Source organism: Pongo pygmaeus, chromosome 1 (genome assembly GCF_028885625.2).
Source record: "Pongo pygmaeus isolate AG05252 chromosome 1, NHGRI_mPonPyg2-v2.0_pri, whole genome shotgun sequence".
NCBI classification, from domain to species: domain Eukaryota; kingdom Metazoa; phylum Chordata; class Mammalia; order Primates; family Hominidae; genus Pongo; species Pongo pygmaeus.
Genome location: NC_072373.2, coordinates 177,283,783 through 177,303,329, shown reverse-complemented (window position 1 = coordinate 177,303,329; position 19,547 = coordinate 177,283,783). Strand labels below are relative to the sequence as shown.

General features: G+C 47.3%; 2 protein-coding genes across 2 annotated transcripts in view; one reads left to right on the top strand and one right to left on the bottom strand.

Annotated features, from left to right (window-relative positions):
* The window catches only part of SLC1A7 (solute carrier family 1 member 7), a 55,769-nt gene extending 44,487 nt beyond the window's left edge, over positions 1-11,282 (bottom strand). Inside the window, 2 exon segments of the mRNA XM_054487399.2 lie at positions 3,283-3,362; positions 11,148-11,282. Of these exon segments, the coding sequence (XP_054343374.1) occupies positions 3,283-3,362; positions 11,148-11,282 (215 nt within the window).
* The window catches only part of CPT2 (carnitine palmitoyltransferase 2), an 89,801-nt gene that overhangs the window by 8,154 nt on the left and 62,100 nt on the right, over positions 1-19,547 (top strand). The window contains exons 3-4 of the mRNA XM_063655788.1: positions 3,905-4,042; positions 17,528-17,616. The gene's annotated coding sequence lies outside the window, so the exon portion shown is untranslated. The remainder of the gene's footprint in view (positions 1-3,904; positions 4,043-17,527; positions 17,617-19,547) is intronic.

The following is a 19,547-nucleotide window of genomic DNA, read 5'->3' as shown; positions in this document are numbered from 1 at the left end:
CTCTGCACCAGTCCAAACTCTATAATAAACAAATGAAATGTATGAACACGTCCTGGCTTTTCTCAACTTAATACCACATGCATTTCCAGCCAAGAGAACACTGAGTCTGGTGGAGGGAGACCAAGCATTTGAGAGCCAGAAGGTGGAGAGCTGGATGGGCCTTTGTTGCTGGGTAAAGAAGCCCAGGGTTGGGGGGCCTCACCTCAGATCACATGATCGCTTGTGGTGGAGGCAGGTCGAGGACCCAGGCCTCTGACTTCTGAACAGGATTTTTTTGTTTTGTTTTGAGTGACTTGTCCAAGGCCACACAGCTAATACGTAGCAAGGCCAGGCTGTGTGACTCCAGGGTCCATACAACGGCCTCTGAGTTGCCTCTGTTCTGAGAGAGGGGCAATGCCCAGGCAGTTAGGATGGTCAGCAGGAAAGGGCAGACAGAGCTGCCTGCCAAGTGTCCCGGCTTCCTCCATCAGTGCACTTATTTAGCAGTTCTGTGATTGTCTATTTTCCTGTCAGTCTCCCCAGCAGTCTGTGAACGCCACAGGACAGTCTCTCCATCATCTCTGTGTCTGCAGCACCCAGCACAGGGCCAAGTGTCCAGAAAGCACAATGCATGATTGCAGGATCCATTAATTAATTCACTTGACCATTATTAATGAGCACCTAATATGTGCCTGGCACTTGGCTAGGTGCTGACAACACAGAGATGAATCTAGGCAGAGTAGCCTCGTTAGCTTTGCAAAGCTTACAGCTCAGTGGATAAAGAAACCAGTCAACAAGTGAATGCATATAGAATGACAACGTATGATATGTGCTGTGGCCGGAAGGGCCAGCCAGGGTGGCATGAAGGGGTTGGTGGGGAGGGCCTTCCTAGGAAGATGATGTGCAAGTTGAGATGGAAAAAAAGAGGAAGAAGAAGAGGTGTAAGATGTTGGGGAAGCATGTTCCAGAGGAAGGAACAGCATGTGTGGAGGCCCTGAGATGGTAAGGGCTTGGTCTGCCTGGGGAACTTGAGGCTGGTGGGACTGGAGTATGTGACATGGGATGAGGTGGGGTGAGCAGGGCAGATCATGCGGGGCCCTCCTAGACCAGGTTAACAGTCTGCAGGTTGATTCTACATGTCATGGAAGCTGTTGAAGGTAAATGAGGGGCAGGGCCCAATTCGCTTTTCTCGAGATCCTTCTGGTCACTGGGTGGAATGGATGGAAGGGGGACAAGAAGTGAGGCAAGGAGACCAGTGAGGTGGCAGTGGAGTCTGGACGTGAGAAGAGAGTGCCTGGGGCCTGTAGGGTAGGGAGGAAGCTCCGTTCTTCGACTGAGTAGTCAGAATCCGCTGGAGCTGTGGATGGGGCTGTGGGGTCGAGAGAAAGGGGATAGCCAATGACAGGCCTGATGGAAGACCTGGGTGATGGAGCTGCCATTTGCGGACAAGAAGAAAACAGGAAAAGGAGGCAGTTTTCTGGGTGGAACTTCAAGTTGGTGACATTAAACTTGAAGTGTGGCTGGGCACGGTGGCTCATGCCTGTAATTCCCACACTTTGGGAGGCTGAGGCAGGTGGATTGCTGGAGCTCAGGAGTTTGAGACCAGCCTGGGCAACATGGTGAGACCCTGCCTCTACAAAAAATACAAAAAATAACCAGGTGTGGTGGTGTGTGCCTGTGGTCCCAGCTACTTGGGGGGCTGAGGTGGGAGGATCACTTGAACCCAGGAAGCCGAGGCTGCAGTGAGCTGAGATTGTGCCACTGCACTCTAGCCTGGGCGACAGGACAAGATCCTATCTCAAACAAAACAAAACTTGAAATGTCTGTGAACCATCCAAGTGGAGATGTCAAATAGGCAGTTGGTTAATGAAGTATGGAGCTCACAGGACAGGTCTGGGGAGATCTCCATCTGGGGCCATTGGGCTTGTAGGTGGTATATTAAAGCTATGAAATTAGATGAGAAAAGGCCGGAGAAACTGAACATTTGGAGGTTGAATAGAAGGAGAGAGACCAAGATGGAGGGGCAGAAAGCAGGCAAAAAGTTAGGTGAGTGTGAGTCCATAGGGAAGGGCATTTCATGAGGGCAAGAATAATCAGCTGCACCCATGGCTGTGGAGAGGCCGTGTGGAAGAACTGGACGTGTCGTACAGATTCAGCAACACAGAGGACTGCCGACCCTGACAGATTCACCAGCTCAGTGAATGACTCCAAAGATGCAGAAAGAGGAGACAGTCACTAGAGTGAGTTGAGGAGTCAGGGAAGGCTTCCTGAGGGAGGTAGCATTTCAGCAGAGCCTTGAAGGCTGAGTCCTGAGAGATTTAAATGCTGCTCGCAAAGGTCTCTGTGCAGAAAATACAAAGCGCCCTTGGCCTGGGGATTATCTTCACTTCACAAAGGGGAGAGGTCCAAGGAGCTGGCTCACTGCTCAGCAGCAGGGAGGCCAGCAGGCAGAACCCATGCAGAGGCTCATCCTCTTTCTTCTCTGCAGAGGAGTCCTGGAAGATGAAGATTTCTCATGGCCTCAGAGCAAAAGGCTCTTAGACACCACCTGGAGCAGCCACTCATTATACATCTGGAATACTCAAGACCTGGACAGGGATAGGGTTGCTCAAGGTCACCTAGCACATCAGTGAAAGGGACCAAGTGATCTCCCATGATTTCCATGGCCCGCACCCTACTGGGTAAGATCTGAATTCTTCAGCCTGGTGTTCAAGGTCTTTCATGATTGGGCAAGAGCTCACCCTCCAAATTCATCTCCCACCATCCCGCCCTTGTCCCCAAGTCCCAACCTCCTGAGTGCTCAGCATACACAAGCATATAGTCTTCATGACAACCCTTCGAAGTAGGTTGTTATTCCCATTTTACAGATGAGGAAACTGAGGCGTAGAGAGGTGAGGTAATGTCTCCAAGGTTACACAGCCAAGCCAGGATATGATCACTGGAGTATCCTCAGAGTTAGTTCTCTTTTCCCCAGGCCTTGCTGCATCGCCATGAACAGCCCCTCCTCTGGGAAGCCATCCCTCAACTCCCTGGCCTTGAGCTATCTTGGAGTCAGGTCATATCCGTTGATTCCAAATCACCTGTTCTGTCCACTAAAAATTCTACTGGATAGAGCCAACAACTGGGGCCACTGAATGACTCAGAAGCCGGCAGCCCACGGCACTGCCCATAAAGGCCCCGCAGTCACACTCATCCCAGGGCCTGTGGTTGCTGTCCAGCCACCCACAGCAGGAGCAGGGCAGCAACAGAAGCCATCCTCTCCCCTCCTGGTTCCGGACCACCTGGTCAAACCCCCGCTCTCACCTGGAGACCACCAGTGGCAGGATCATCATCTTCAGCATCCTCATCAGGAGCTCTCCAGGGAACTGGAAGTAACTAATTTCCTGAAAACAGTAAGAACTGGGGTTATAGCAAGAGATGCAGACTGCACAGTGGTTCCATTCTTCGCAGTCTTTGAAGCACTATCCCATCTGACTCCCCTGTCTAGCACATGGCAGCAGAGACCATGGAGAAAGAACTGGCTTTGGAGCCACAGAACTGGGTTCCAATCCTGGTATAAACACCCCGCCTCCACCAATCCCCCACAAGCTGTGTGGCCTTAAGCATCCTCTGCGACCACTCTGAGTTTTGTGTTTTTCTCATCTGTAACATGAGGGTAATAACTACAGTAGTCCCTGCTTATTCTCAGCGGACAGGTTCTGAGACCGCCAGTGGATGCCTGAAACCACAGAGACTGAACCCTGTGGACGTTGTTTTTTTCCTATATGTACATACCTACAATAAAATGTAATTCATGAATTAGACACAGTAAGAGATTAACAGTAACTAATAATCAAATGGAGCGATTAGAATATACTGTAATAAAAGTTATGTGAATGTGGTCTCTCTTAAAATATCTTACAGTACTGTTCTCACCCATTTTCAGACCATCGGTAACTGAAATCACAGAAAGCGAAATGGCGGATAAGCGGGGACTGCTCTGCCTCACAGGGTCATTGGAGGGCTTAAACGGGAGAATGCACGCAAGCACTTAGCACAGCGCCTGGATGACAGTCAATGTTCGGTAATCCTGTCAATAACAGCTCTCCTCCATCTGCACCACGCATCTGCCTAGCCATGGAATAAAATCTCTCTTGTGTAGCAGATGGCAGGTGACCAGAGGACAGAGCCGAGTACTGTTCATGCATTCATTCAACCCGCATCGTGCCAGGCATCACGGTGGGTACCCCAACATGAACTAGGCAGGGTTCCTGCCCCGAGAAGTTCCCAGCCTAGCTGGTGAGGAGACCCACTCCTAAGCAGACCATGGCCTTCTTGCGAGTCAGTTTCTCCATCTGTTTTGGGTCCATTCTCTAGTGCATCTCCTCGAAAATGCTGAGAGAGAGAGGATCAGATTGAATGGGTGCAACACCACGCAGTAGAAACAGCCCCCTTTGGCAGAGTTCTTACGCCTGACCCCTTCCTAGGCCGCTGGCTCCAGCCTGTCCACGGATCTTTGACTAAGGCGCCAACTCCTTGCCCAATAAGCTGTCTCCCAAGTAACAGTCACGTGACCAGGACCTGACAACTGAAGCAGAAGGGCTGCTAAGCCCAGTTAAATCAGACTTTCAGATAACAACATATAATTCATTCTTATACTAAAAAAAAAATGCTGTTTATCTGAAACTCCAGTTTAACTGAGTGTGCTGTTTATAAAATTTTTTAATTTAATTCAGTTTTGCTACTTCTGGCAACCCTGGCATGGGGCCACTTTCTTCAGAGGGTGAGGTTGTGGGCGAGGCAGGCAAATGGACTTTCAAACATCATCCAAGTTGAATTGCTGTACTTGCAACTATTTTTTTTTAACCAAAGCCAAACATACTTGGTTAATGATCTGATGCTTTAAAAACCTCCAAGTCATCAAATGTTGGTGCTGTGAGGGGACTCTTGAGATCTTCTAGCCCAGCCCACTCATGTGATAGATGAGGAAGCTGAACCACGAAAGGGAGGTGACAGGCCCACCCATTGTTAACCGCAGCACAGGACCAGGACTGCTAACATTTCCAATGCACCAGAAAATCTGCTTTTTAAAGAAATATGCCCATCATGACTCTCTCTCTCTCTCTCTCTATATATATATATAATTATATATATATACAACTATATATAATCTATTATATATAATCTATTATATATAATATATATAATTATATATAAATATTATTATATATAATACATTATATATATATATTTTAGATAGAGTCTTGCTCTGTCACCAGGCTGGAGTGCAGTGCAGTGGTGCCATCTTGGCTCACTGCAACCTCCGCCTCCCAGGTTCAACCAATCCCCCTGCCTCAGCCTCCCAAGTAGCTGGGACTACAGGCGTGCGCCACCATGCCTGGCTAAATTTGTGTATTTTAGTAGAGACGGGGTTTCACCATGTTGGCCAGGATGGTCTCAATCTCCTGACCTTGTTGATCCACCCACCTCGGCCTCCCAAAGTGCTTGGATTACAGGTGTGAGCCACCACACCCTGCCAACAATATATTTTTAATTAACTTTAGTCCACATATATATATAAATATATATATATATATATATATTTTTTTTTTTTTTGAGACAAGGTCTCATTCTGTTACCCAGGCAGGAGGGCAGTGGCATGATCTCAGCTCACTGCAACCTCCAACTCCTGGGCTCAAGCAATTAGCTGGGCTTGGTGGCCACAGATGTATGCCACCAAGCCCAGCTAATTTTTGTATTTTTTGTAGAGACAGGGTCTCACTATGTTGCCCAGACTAGTCTCAAACTCCTGGACTCAAGCAGTCCTCCCAGCTAGGCCTCCCAAAGTGCTGGGATTATAAGTGTGAGCCACTGCACTGGCACCCACATGTATATATTCTTTAAGTTAAAAGTGCTCAATAGCCAGGCTTGGTGGCTCATGCCTGTAATCCCAGCACTTTGGGAGGCCAAGGTAGGTGGATCACTTGAGGTTAAGAGTTCGAGACCAGCCCAGCCAACATGGCAAAACCCCGTCTCTACTAAAAATACAAAAATCAGCTGGGCATGGTGGTGCATGCCTGTAGTTCCAGCTACTCAGGAGGCTGAGGCACAAGATTCACTTGAACCCGGGAGGCAGGGGTTGCAGTGAGCTAAGATCGCGCCACTGCACTCCAGCCTGGGTGACAGAGGAGACTCTGTCTCAAAAAAAAAAAAAAAAAAAAAAAGTGCTCTACTGATAAAAAGGCAGCTCTCTATCCCTATCTTGCAACTTCCCAGTAGTGAACATGCTCAATTCTTCTAGCTGTTTCCCATAGTATCACTATTTCTAGATAATATGGTCATAATGCTATTTATTGATTCATCATTTTGACATCTATCAACTTCCCTGCCATGATTGATGAGGGCTTAGTTCTTACTCCCTTTCTCTCCAACTATTTCAGCATTATATTGATATCAATTTTTTGGTAAATCAATAGTCAAGATTTACAATGTTTTGATTGCCAGTGTTTACCGTTGAGCCAAGTAATGTACTACAACCATGCCTCCTTGCTTGTAGCCTAAAGTTAATTGACTGATTTTTATTTGTCTTGTTTTCTGGGAATCACCCACTAATTTCTTCCAAACATTTTAACATGTCTACTAAACTACCTAACAATAGTATTTTCTGCTCTCTCAAGCACATCGGTTCTCTTTTATCCTGCCTGGGGCCTTGGTCTGTGAGCTTTCCACCTTCCTGCTCCAGTTTGGACTGACTGCTCTCTAGGCCCAGTGCTTGTCACGGTTTCCTTCTTGGTTGTCATTCTGGGACTTATCCTTTAGAGGTCCCCCTGTTTCTGAGATCCCTTGTCTTCTTGGTTTACTTCCTTGTTTTGTTGAAACATCTCCTTTGGTAGCTTTCTGAGAAAGAGTGGATGGGAGATAAACTTTTCTGAGTACTTACATGAGTAAAAATGCCTTTATTCTACCTTTACCTCTGATAATAGCCTGGCCATGTATGAGATACTTCGTTGGAAATAATTTCCCCTCAGGTTTAGAAGGTGTTTCTCCCTTGTCTTCTAGCTTCCAGTTTGCTTAAGGTGTTCAAAGCCATTCTGATTTCCTGTTCCTTAGATGAGGTCGGTTTTATTCCACCAGAACCATCCAAAAATCATCTGTTTATCTCCACTTTTTGGTAATTTCATGGTGATGGGCCATAGTATGGGGTTTTCTTTCTTTTGTAAACAAAATTGACAGTGCTATGCTTACCTTTCACTCCTAAGAAGCTGCTTAGATTCTCTGCAAAGTTTCTCCTCTATTTTTCTTCTGTTAGCTCTCTCTATAAATGTCATTAGGTAGCTGGACATTGAACATTCTAATTTTCTTATATTTTCTTTTTCTATTTTCATTTATGTTTGTTCTAGTTTCTGGGAGAGTTCTACAACTTTATTCCAGTTATCGACTTTTTTTTTTTTTTTTTGAGATGGGGTCTTACACCATGTTGCCCAGGCTGGCCTTGAACTCCTGGGGTCAGGCAATCCACCTGCCTTGGCCTCCCAAAGTGCTAGGATTACAGGCATGAGCCACCAGGCCTAGCCAATGTTTTTATATTAATATATAATATTTGTACATATTTATGGGGTACAGTTGGTATGTTGTTACATACACTGTGTGATGTTCAAATCAGGGTATTTGGGGTCTCCAACACTTCGAGCATTTATCCTTTCTATGTGTTGGGCAGCTACTCACATTTTTATCTTAATTCTTCTATTTTTAATTTCCCTAGATTCTTTCTTGTTCTCTGATTGTTCCTTCTTTTTGCATCCCCTCTGTTGTATGGTAACTATATCTTCACTCGCAGCTCCGGAAAGCTTAAGAGGAGATTTACAAAGCTTCCTTCTCCTCCCTGCCTTGTCTCTGCTTCATTAGAGACCCGCTTTTCTCTTTGTTTCTCTCATTAGAGACCTCCTTTTCTCTTCGTTTACTCTGTTTCACGTTAGCAGCCTCCTCACATTTCTGGTGGCGTGGCTTTCTGCTCATATGTAAGTTTGAAGCGCTAAACTTCTGCATGTATGAGTAGGGCTTGTCAACTGATGGCCCTCAGGGCAGGGTAACAGGTGCTGATCTGGCTTTTTCACTGGGGCTGGGTGGGATGGTAGAGGAGTCTTCTTTATAGCAGAATTTAGAGATCTTTTCTCTGAGGCTTCATTGAGAGAAGTCTTTTCCTGCCTTTGGCTGAGGAATGACATGGTGCCTAAGCTCAGCTGACAGCGATCTGAAACCATGCTGGGGACCCCACTCAGACGAAGATGTCTGTTAATTAGTTTGAAGTAGGTGCCTCAGCATGGCCCTCTCCCCAACACACACAGGGGTGGCCCAATACCCCCATGTCCAGCTTCTCTGGCTCCTTGGGGCAGGCAGGGGGTGGAGATGGGTGGATGAATCCCCCGACTGAACTGGAAGGTCCCTAGGGGTCTAACTGCTCTGGTTACAAAACTCCAAACCATGCCCGGGCTTTCAACCCCAGCCTCACCCTGCCTAGTGCATCATCTTGCTCTTTTATGTTCTGGAGTCTGCAAGACAAACTGACTTGGTATCAACTTCCACAGACTAAGATTCCAGCTTTCTGTGAATAAGGTCATCAGCTCCACCCACCTCCATATTATCTAATTTGTTGTAGCCTCTCGATTTCTTTTTCTCATTTTTCTTGGTGGTTTTACCTTTTAAAAATCCCATTACTAAAATGTTAGTGGAATTCTAGGAAGGAGGGAAAACAATGGATACAACTGTGATTCACCATGGTTTAACTGGAAGTCTCAAAATGCTCAGTATTTTTAAATGAGATACTCATACCCCAAGATAAAATCCTGTGATTTTGTAAGTTCTTTTCACAAATAGAACATTCTACCATTTTCCAAATTGTTTATGATTTTTGCCTGTTGCATAAGCTTACAAAACAAGAAGGGTTTAGTTTCTGAGTCACAGGCAAAGAGATCAAACAGAGAAATCCCAGATTTTAAAGTAAGATGCTGAGAAAGCCAGTTTCTGCCAAATAATTGTTCTAAGCCTCTACATCCTTCCTTCAATTTATCTGGCAGGTTAATCCAGACCGGAATACATTTGCATTTCCAAACAGATGGGAAAGGCAGCTTTGGCAAAGGAGGCCCCAGATGAGTTTGGCTTTTAATAATAGGCATTCCAATTTGTTTTCACAAAATAATCTTCCTGCAGGAGATATATTTTTGTTGCTGAGGAAAATTAAAGAGAACAGATTGCAGATTTTTTTGTTCCATTGCCAGTTTAATGCAGCAGATAGTTGAGCATTCTCTCTGTGCCTAACACAGGGCTAGGCTCACATTTTGGTTAAAAAAACAAACAAACCCATATGTTGTTCAGCAGTGTGCAGCTTGGTGGGAGAAAGAGACACCCATATAACCAGCTCTGAAGTCAGGCGGCCAGCAGCGCGGTTACAGTTACTTTCATCAGCTATGGACGATGAGATGGTTCCTGATGTAGATAGGACTTTAACAGGTAGATAAGGGAGGGAGGGGGAAGTAACATGTAGTAAGCACCTACTGTATGCTGGGCACTGATGAATCCTTGGTTTATTCCTCATAACAATTCTACTAGACATATACTGCCCCACATCCCATTTTACAGTTAAGGAAACTGAGGCCCAGGGAGAAGAGAGGATATTGCCCAGCCATTTGCTAGCAGCGTCAAAGTTCAGGGTTTCTCTGCCTCCAGAGTCCATGCTTCTTCCTAAATAATTGCTCGAGGCTTAACAGGGTCACTATAGTCGTGGCCCAGTTCTCCAGGAGTGGGTGTTTTCCTTTTAATGGAAGACAAAGTCTAATGCCTGACCCCAGTCGTAGAGATGGCATTAGACATTAGTGAGCTGCGGGAAGAGGACTTTCTGGGAATAGGGACTCTTCCAGGAGCCCATTGACAAAGCCTCTCTCCTTGATCACACTTTAGACAGGCTCCTCTGAGCCCTCTTTTCCACTGGGCTTTGTCCTTGGGCCTTGTCTTCGGCCTGCATAGTCCAGCTGTAGCAAAAGTCCTGCCAAGTCAGTTTAGTGAGGATCCCTCACCCTTCAACATCCCGATACTGGATGAAATTCCTCATCCCAGATCAATGTCTGATCGCCCTGGCCTGGCTTCAACAAGAATCCCCCTACCCTGATGTCTCCTGTAGTCATTTTCTGTCCCCAACCCCCTCCCTCTGCTCGCTGGCTATAAATCTCCAGCCGTCTTTGTTGTATTTGTGGTTGGGTCCCATCACTTTCCCCAGAAGGTCTTGATACCTACCCCCCACCACAATAGTCCTGAATAGAGCCTTCCTTACTAGTTTAACAAGTGGCAGAATGATTTTTTTCCTTAACACCATGGGAATGTCCCTCCCTCTCCTGTAGGAGATGGAGGCTGATAGGGAAAGGGGCTCTTTCCCAGGCAAGGCAGCTTCCTCATGGCAGTTACACAGGCTGGAAACCCGGGGCCTGGCTCCCCTTCCTGTCCCCCAGCCCACATCCAATCGGCCCCCACATCCTGAATCTTCCCCTTTTGAAAACAGTTCTCACGTCTGTCCCTTTCATCTGCACTGCCACATCTCCCCCAAGCTGCCCCTTCTTGGCCCCCTGCCTGCCCCAGTACCACCCCCTCTCCACTCAGCACCTGTGGGGTCTCCCAAGCTCCAAACTGGCCTGTCGCTCTTCTGCCCAAAAGCATCTCATGGTTGCCGCAAGCCCATGCGTGGCGATGGGACCTATGGGCCTGCTGGCCTCTGCGCTCCGGCCCCTGCCCCTGGCACCTGCTGTCATCTCTGCCTAGAGCGCCCTTCCTGGATCTCTTGTCATTTGAGCAGCCTTTAGGAGGTTTTCTCTGGTGCCTGTTTGAGCTCACACAAGACCCCCCTCTTTCCCCGCCACAGCTCTTGGCCCTGTGTTTGTCGTCATGAGGCACCCTCGCCTCTCCTCACCTGGTGGTGCTGGGTTTGTAATCACTCCCCAGCCACATGACTGGTTCCTCCCTCTAGTCCTGCAAAGTATTTATCACACCCATGTTACAGATGAGAAAACCAGGACCCAGAGGGGCAGAGGGACTCACACACTGTCATGGCACCAGGGAGCTGTGATGCTAGAACAGGACCCCAGATCCCTCAGGCCCACACACCCCTCCTGGACAAGGACCTCGAGATGCTCTGGGTGGCTGACCTGTGGTGAGAGGCGCCGGGTCCTCAAGAAGAAGCCAAGGAGGCAGCCCACGATGACAGACAGCACAGACAGGATGAGTAGTCCATTCCGCCTGCACACGTCTCTCCCCCGTGCCAAGATGGCATGTGGCACCATGGCGAGCCTGGCCTGCTGGCAAGGGGCACAGCACCATTCCACGCACGAGAGCCCAGCCGGGGGCACAGGGTCTGGGCTGAGGGCTCTAGCCCCTCAGCAGGCAGGTGGTCGGAGTTGCTAAACACCAGTCACCAGTCCCACGGCCATGCCTGTGTGGCCGCCTTAGAGGGAAGCCACAATCCTATTACCAGCTGCATCATTAGGAGCTGGGAGCAGATTAGGGCCTGGGAAATTAGAGCAGACCACGTGGTCTGGGAGTTCAGGCCTCAAAGCCAGGCGTTCCTCTTAAACAGTTGAGTGGACCAGGTACTGGGAGGAACAAGAGGAACATTTGCTTGGTTGGTTTGATCTTTACCCCTGCTTCCTTCCAGATAGAATCGAAAATAAGACAGTAAGATATCAGTTTCCCTCAACATTAATTAAGCATTTACTGTGCGCCAGGTGCCATTCTAGAAGAATGTTACATGTACTGGCATATTTAATCCTAACACCAATCCGAAGAAATAAGTGCTATTAATATCACCATTTTACAGATAAAGAAACTGAGGTGGGTGAGTGCATGTGCTGTGGGCCAGGCCTGTGCTGGCTGCCTTAGCTATGCCAATCAAAGGGAATCGTCCCAAAGACCCCAGGGTTCCCACCTTCGTTTTTCAGAAAGGGAGGCTGAGATCCCAGGAGCCAGTCCCTTGGCCATGGTCACAGAGGTCAGAAGTCTGGGCTAGGCCAGTCTGTTTCCACCACATGAACAGGCAGATAGGTTCAGGGGTGCTTGGCAGTATTGCGGGGAATGTAGATTCGAGTCCAGGGGACCTGAGTTCAAAGGTGGGCTGTGCCACTCACCGGGAAATAGGACGTAGATGCTTCAGGGCTGTTTCAAGCCTGGTGCTGGGCACCCTGCAGGCTCTCTGGGCCTATTATTTTTTAAAGATGACAGAGCACAAGAGACCCGCATTCAGGTCCCAGCTCTGCCACTTACTAGCTGTGTGACCTCAGACAAGCATTTCATCGCACTGTGCCTCAGTTTCTCCATCTGTAAAATAGAGATGATAACAGCATCTACTTTGTTAGGGCTGGTACAAAATGCCACCCAGAGGGTATTTGGAAACGCAGTGTGAACCCTGGCGTACTGAACAGGGGAACGGACTCTTAGGGTCATTATCACACTTAGTGCTTTGGAGAATGGGTGTCTTTTTGCTATTTCTTGTGGCCTGGCCTGCCCTGCCCTGTAAAGCCAAGGGGAATTAACCCTCGTCTGTTTCACCAGAGATCTGTAATCTCATTAGGGGCAGTCAGGCAGCAGGCAGCAGGCAGCAGGGAACGAGAAGTGTAGTCTGCAGTGAGGGTGGGAGGTAAAGGGTGGGGTGTGCACAGGGGCTTCCTCCTCCTTACATAGGAGACAGGCTCAGAGGATGAAGAGGACAGGGCCAAGGCAGGGCACTGTGGGGGCATGGGGGAGAGGTAGGGAGAGGGGACTGGGGCACAGGCTCTGAAGCCATGGACAGAGCTCCCAACTGAGAAGATTCGGATCCCAATTTAATCAGCTCTGTAACCTTACCGTCTCTGGGTCTCAGTCTTGTCCTTTTTAGAATGAGAGAAATGGGCCCAGGTACCTTCGTCTAAGGAACTTCATTTCAACAAACTAATCTTCCAAAGCCCCTGCTCTTTGCAGTAGCTTGGGGGTGGGGGGTGGGGGTGAATACAAGTCTGAGAGTTTTTTCTCTTACTTTGACTCTTAAAACCAAAAGTTTCTTGCTACACCTTCAACGCCAACAAATGCCTCGTTTTCCAAAGAATCAGGTGGTTAGTTACTTCCCAGAAGAGAAAACATGCTAAGTAGGTATTTGAATTTGTGTTTTGATCAACTCCTGGGCTCAAACAATCCTCCCGTCTTGGCCTCCTAACATGTTGGGACTGAAGGCATGAGCCACCACACCCAGCCCAGACCTGGCCTTTAGCTGTGCCATGATATAGGTGAGTCTTGCTTTCTACTCCAGCTCCATGACTCCGATTCCCAGGACATGCCCCACAGCCACCACTGACTCCTCTCTCCCACATGCCTCCCACATTTTCATAGATTCTTGTTTCCTTGTCAGAGCCACTTAAAAGGGAGCTAGGTGAATCCCCAGCTGGTGACTGTGAAGGGCCTGAGTTAGAGTGAGAAAAAGAGAAGGTATTGTATCTAGGGTAATCAGGGAAGGCTTCAAAGAAGAGCGAGATTTAACCTGTGACTTTAGTGACAAGGAAAGACATTCTAGGCCGAGGAAATAGCACGGGCGCAGGTGCGGAAGCCTGAGACAGGATGCAGCGTTCCAGGACCCTGCAGCGGTTTGGTGTCATAGGAGCTGGAGGGGTGATGGAAGGAGTAGGAGGTAATGCTGAAAGGGTGACCCTACCACTACCTGCCTGCCAGACTACAGCCTTTCTTTCCACTGTTCCTATGGTCTTCAACAGGAGAATTTCAACTCATTCTAGCAAATGTTCTTATAGCACCATTTAGTGCCACACCCCCTGGGCACTAGGAACACAACAGTGAATCAGACAGTACCTGCCCTGCACTCAGGGAGCTTATAAGAAAGTGGAGAGACCCCAAGAACGGACTAATTCACACTAAAGTATAAGTGACTGATAATGAGTTAACTAAGAATATTTGCAAATCAAATCAAGTCTCCTGGGTCAGAACCCTGTAATAGTTCACCATTGACAAAGAATCAACTGCCTTTTACAATGTCACTAGATGTGCAAAACAATTTTTCCATAATTACATCAAAAGGAAGTTTGGGAAATGCTGGACGAAACAAAAAGTTAAGCAGGTTATTTCCTCTGAGACTGCTCAAAGTCAGACTGCTAGAGTTAAAACCTCAGTTCTACCTTCAACTAGCTGTGTGAACTTGGGAACATTTCTTAACTTCCCTGTAAAATGGGGATAATGCAACAGAACCTACATCATAGGGTTGTGATGTGGGTCATACAGTGCTGCATGCGCCGTGGTTAGAGTGTGGCCCGGTGCCTTGCAGATAGCCCCAGGTAGTTACTATGAAAGTCTTTACAGTAGCGGCTGTGTCGGAGGAAGTCACCAAATGGAGAATAGAGAATCCCACCCCTCCTTTGGAGCAGAGAACTCCCTGGGCCTGGTGTTTGGAGAACATGCCTGGGAAACCCCGGTCTCCAGCATTGAGTCTATGCCCCCCTGCAAGGCACTTTCACCCTTTTCCTCACCCTTTCAGCATTACCTCCTACTCCTTCCGTCACCCCTCCAGCTCCTATGACACCAAACCGCTGCAGGGTCCTGGAACGCTGCATCCTGTCTCAGGCTTCCGCACCTGCGCCCGTGCTATTTCCTCAGCCTAGAATGTCTTTCCTTGTCACTAAAGTCACAGGTTAAATCCCCCTCTTCTTTGAAGCCTTCCCTGATTACCCTAGATACAATACCTTCTCTTTTTCTCACTCTAACTCAGGCCTTTCACAGTCACCAGCTGGGGATTCACCTAGCTCCCTTTTAAGTGGCTCTGACAAGGAAATAAGAATCTATGAAAATAAAATCAAATCCCTGTTTGTTACCATGTCATTTGAAATCACCTCAATGGAGAATCCTCAAAGTCGGAGGGTATATTGGCAGGGGCAGGGAGGTGCTAGGGATAGCCTGAGGAGCAAGGGGTTGTATAATGGGCAGCAGGTGGCCTGAGAGATGCTTCTGGGGAGGCTTGAGCCGCACAGACTGAGATGCTATGGCAGAGAAGAGACATAGTGGTTGCAAAAATGAGTGCCAAGTCACAGGTGCAGCTGCCTCACCCTGCAGAAGCGGGCGTGCAGTTGAGCTGTTCTTCACTGGGCCCTCTGCTCGGGTTATGCTGTGGGAAGAGCAGCAGGGGTTGACTTATTTGCTAATGATTAATGATTAATGATTCGCCAGGGCTACAGGCGGGGCCAACTCAGCCTGGGAAGGCGAGGATAGGAAGGCTTCCCAGAGGAGACGTGGTTTAGTCAGAGGCCTCAATAAGCCAGGGAAGGGGGTGCTGGTCAAGGGAGAGGGGAGAGGACAGCCTGATTTAGGCCGGAGGTGTGACAGCAGGGCCTCCTGGGGCTAGCAGTGCATCTGTGGGCTGCAGTGGCCATCGGGGCTGGGGCCTCACACCTTCCACCATGTGTCAAAATAAGTTTAGGTCTGGCCGGGTGAGCTCCCATCTGGGTCTGTTGTGACAACAGCTCGGGATATGTTGGCTGCTTTCCAGAGACATACCAGAGGCGCCTTAATCTCCCTGACACGTCTTCCCAGCTCGCTGGAAGCTGGGCCCTTCCGGGAAGGTTTTCTGTGGGCAACAAATCCAGCTGATCCAGCTGGGTGTGGATTCCTGCGAGCTTTAGTCACTGAGGGGCTGTCCTGACCTCGCTGAGGGCTAGTCCTTTCCCACATTTGCCTCAGAGGATGGGGGAAAGTGACTCTGTGGTGGCAGCTCACACACACGCCTTCCTTCTTCCCTTCCAGTCCCCCGTCTAGATCTGTCACTTAATGGAAATGAGGCCTGGGTGCCCATAAGCCCCTGAGCCGCTCTGTGTTGAGCACCAACTGTGTACCAGGCTCTGGCTGGGTACTCTGACACTTTCACCTAGAAGGGCCCTGACCAGGGGGAGCCAGGGAGCCCTCCACATTCACTGGGTCAGTCAAGCCTGGGGGCTCTAAGTCTGTGCAGTACAATTACATAGCATCAGTTACACTACTTAAATGGAAATTAATCAAAATTAAATAGGACCAGGCCCAGAGGTTCATGCCTGTAATCCCAGCACTTTGGGAGGCTGAGGTGGGAGGATGGCTTGAGCCCGGGAGTTTGAGACCAGCCTGGGCAACAGGGGGAGACCCTGCCTATACAAAGAATTTTAAAAATTCACTGGGCATGGTGGTGTGTGCCTGTGGTCTCAGGTACTTCGGAGGCTGAAGAGGAAGGATCATTTGAAGCCTGGGAATTTGAAGTTGCAGTGAGCCGTGATGGAACTGCACTCTATGCTTGGGCAACAGTGTAGGATCCTGTCTCAAAAAAAAATTTACATAGTTTAGAATTCAGTCCCTCCGTTGCACTAGCCACATTTCAAGGGCTCAATAGCCATAGGTGGCCAGTAGCTACCATTTTGGACAGCACAGTTACAGAACGTTTCCCTGATCACAGAAAGTTCTACTGAACTCTCTACAGTCACTCTGAACCAAATTCATAGCTCAGCCCTTTTGCTTGGAAGCTGTGCGACTTTGCCCAAGTTAGCGAACCTCTCGGAGCCTCTTTTCTGTGCCTGTAAAAGCCTATGCCCTTTACATTGCATCATACTTCCTCTCATTTGCATACAAAAGTTAGGACAAACTATAAAGTTAAACCCTCCAGCCAGTTCAGATTAGGTTTCCAAATTAGTTAGGGCTTTTGTTAATAAATACTAGGAAACTAAATCAAGCTGGCTTTGGTAAAAGGGAATTTATAAGCAGGGCTGACTATGTAATTTGTGGGGCCCACTGCAAAATGAGCACGTGGGGCTCTTCTTTCAAAAAGCAGGAAAAAAAGTGCATCAAAGGTACTAAAATATATAGCTTTATTTCTTCCACAGTTTTTCTCTCTCAACTTAGCATGATGTTTTTTATTTGTGATTTTGTCATTCTTAAGTAAATAAAAATAACAATTTTAAATTACTAGCATTAACTTTACCATTCATCTTTTTTTTTTTTTTTTTTTTTTTTTTTTTTGAGATGGAGCCTTACTCTGTCACCCAGGCTGGAGTTCAGTGGCTTGATCTCAGCTCACTGCAACCTCTGCCTCCTGGGTTAAAGAGAATCTCCTGCCTCAGACTCCTGAGTAGCTGAGATTACAGGCACACACCATCACGCCTGGCTAATTTTTGTATTTTTAGTAGAGATGGGTTTTCACCATGTTGATCAGGCTGGTCTCAAACTCCTGACCTCAAGTGATCCGCCCACCTTGGCCTCCCAAAGTGCTGTGATTACAAGCATGAGCCACCGTGTCCGGCCCTTCATCTTTACATTCACTGTGCAATGCCAGTTTTAAATGCAAATATAAGAGCATTTAACTCACATGCAGAATCACCAAAGTTATTCAGTTTGTATTTAGTAGCTCATACATGCGTGTGTATTTCATTTTTACCAGATGGTGGAAATGCTGCACAAAACTAATCCAACTGTTTTTATTTCACTTCTCAATGCATATCCATTCCATTCGTCCTCTCTACCTTTGACTCACTGATGAATAAGGAAGAACTGAAAAGAAAAGGAACTCTGGTGGTCCTCTCATTCCCTTGCTGTCGATGTTATCATTTTCAGTGTTGAAGTGGTTGGCTAATGCAGGTGAGTAACACTAGTAAGAAAGGATATGATAAAATTCCTTGGTCGTTTGCATTTTTAGAATGCAATTTTTTGTTCTTCCTGTGTTCGAAACAAGTTCTGGTTTGAGGAAAGTGAGGCTTCTCATGAGTCTTGGTACCTATGCTTACTTAGTTGTAGACATAACACGCTTACCTGACACCTATTTGAGTCTTGCTGAACTCCCATGCATTGCCAGTTTACTGGAATCCTGTGCTCACAGGGCATCACACACATTGTATGAGGATGGAGTGGCAACGACCAGTGGCGGCATGTACATTGGACATGTTTTCTCTGTTTGTGCGCATGCTCTATTGTTCCATCAGACTTTGCTTATAAGACACAAGTTCAAAGATAAAATTATTAAGAATTTAGTGTTGGTGACAACAGAGCATTAAACCGAGCACAGGGGCCCTTCTGAGCATGGGGCCCTGTGCAACTGCTCAGATCATAGAACCATGAAACTGGTCCCATTTATAAGACCAGGTGAGCATGGGTTTCACAGAACCCAAGGACAAGAGCAGAACTGAGCTGCAAAGACCCTCTGAACCAGGTACTTGATTGTTAATGGAATTATCTCTCATACCAGCTCTCCTTTCTACATGTCTGATTTGTCCATTCATTCTTCGTTCAACATATATATGTTGAGAGGTAGCATAAGGTATTGATTAAGAGCACAAACTCAGGAACCAAATGACTTGTGTTTGAATCTCAGCTCCTTCACCTACTCTTTTTGGAACTGTAGGCAAGTTACTCTGTGTCCCAGTTTTAGTTTTCTCATACGGAGTGTAGGGATAATAATATTCTACCTTATAGGGTTGTTATAAGGAGCAAATGAATTACATGTATGAAGCTTAGGACAGTTGTCTGATCGTAGTAAGCACTATCTATCTATCTATCTATCTATCTATCTATCTATCTATCTATATCTATCTATATCTATATCTATGTTACTATTATTACTATGTGCCAGACATATTCTGGACACTTGGAATATTGTAATATACAGAAATAGACAACAATCCCTGCTTTTATAGAGCCTACATTTGGTGATGACATTTGTGTTACGTTATTCTTTCTCTAATGAACCCATCTCCACTACTACTCTGGTCCACAGGGAGGAAGCATGGCCACCAACAGCTCTGTTTCACGCCAGTGCCACAGTTCTCAGGGAAGGTTCTGATTGGCCCAGTTTAGACCAATCACCTGCAGCCAGTAGGGGCAGGAAGCAGGGTCACATTATTTACACTTGCTGCTTCTATGGTAACTCTGTAGATGTGTGTAGTAGCAGTTAGAAAAGTGGATACATGGGGCAGACGCAGCAAAATATCTAGTACACTGTCCCAGGCACTCAGCTCTTGGCATGGCTTGCTTAGTAAAACCTTAGTTTTCTGTTCTTTCTTTTGTAAAATGCCTAACATCTTATTTCCAGTGAGGCTGCTCTAGAACTCAGGGTCAGTGGCTCAAGGTTCCTTGTTGCTTGTCTTCTCTGATGTCTGCCTCGGCCCTTTATGCCAGCAGGCACCTGGGGCCTACCTGCAGAGCGCACAGGACAGACTGTGGTACAGGTGATTTCTCACTGCTTCTCAGCCCACTGCTTCTCTATTGTTTGGGCTCTCACAGCCACCAAAGCTCTTGGGAGGTCAACCTCCCAGAGCTTCAGCTTTCTCAACTCAAAGACTCCTTCCTTCATTAAGCTACAATGAGGCTGCAAGGCCAAAAAGCACATGGTCAAGACCCCATCTCTAAAAAGAAAAGCGAGCTGTCACTGAGTAGTAATTAAATCTCATCTTCACTCCTTAAGCCCAGGGCTTGTTAATGCATTGATTGATTGATGGAGGATGTGGTACTTGAGGAAGACAATTTGGCAACAGTGCTAAGAATCTTTAGCCATTAGCTCTGGAGTCCAGAGGTCA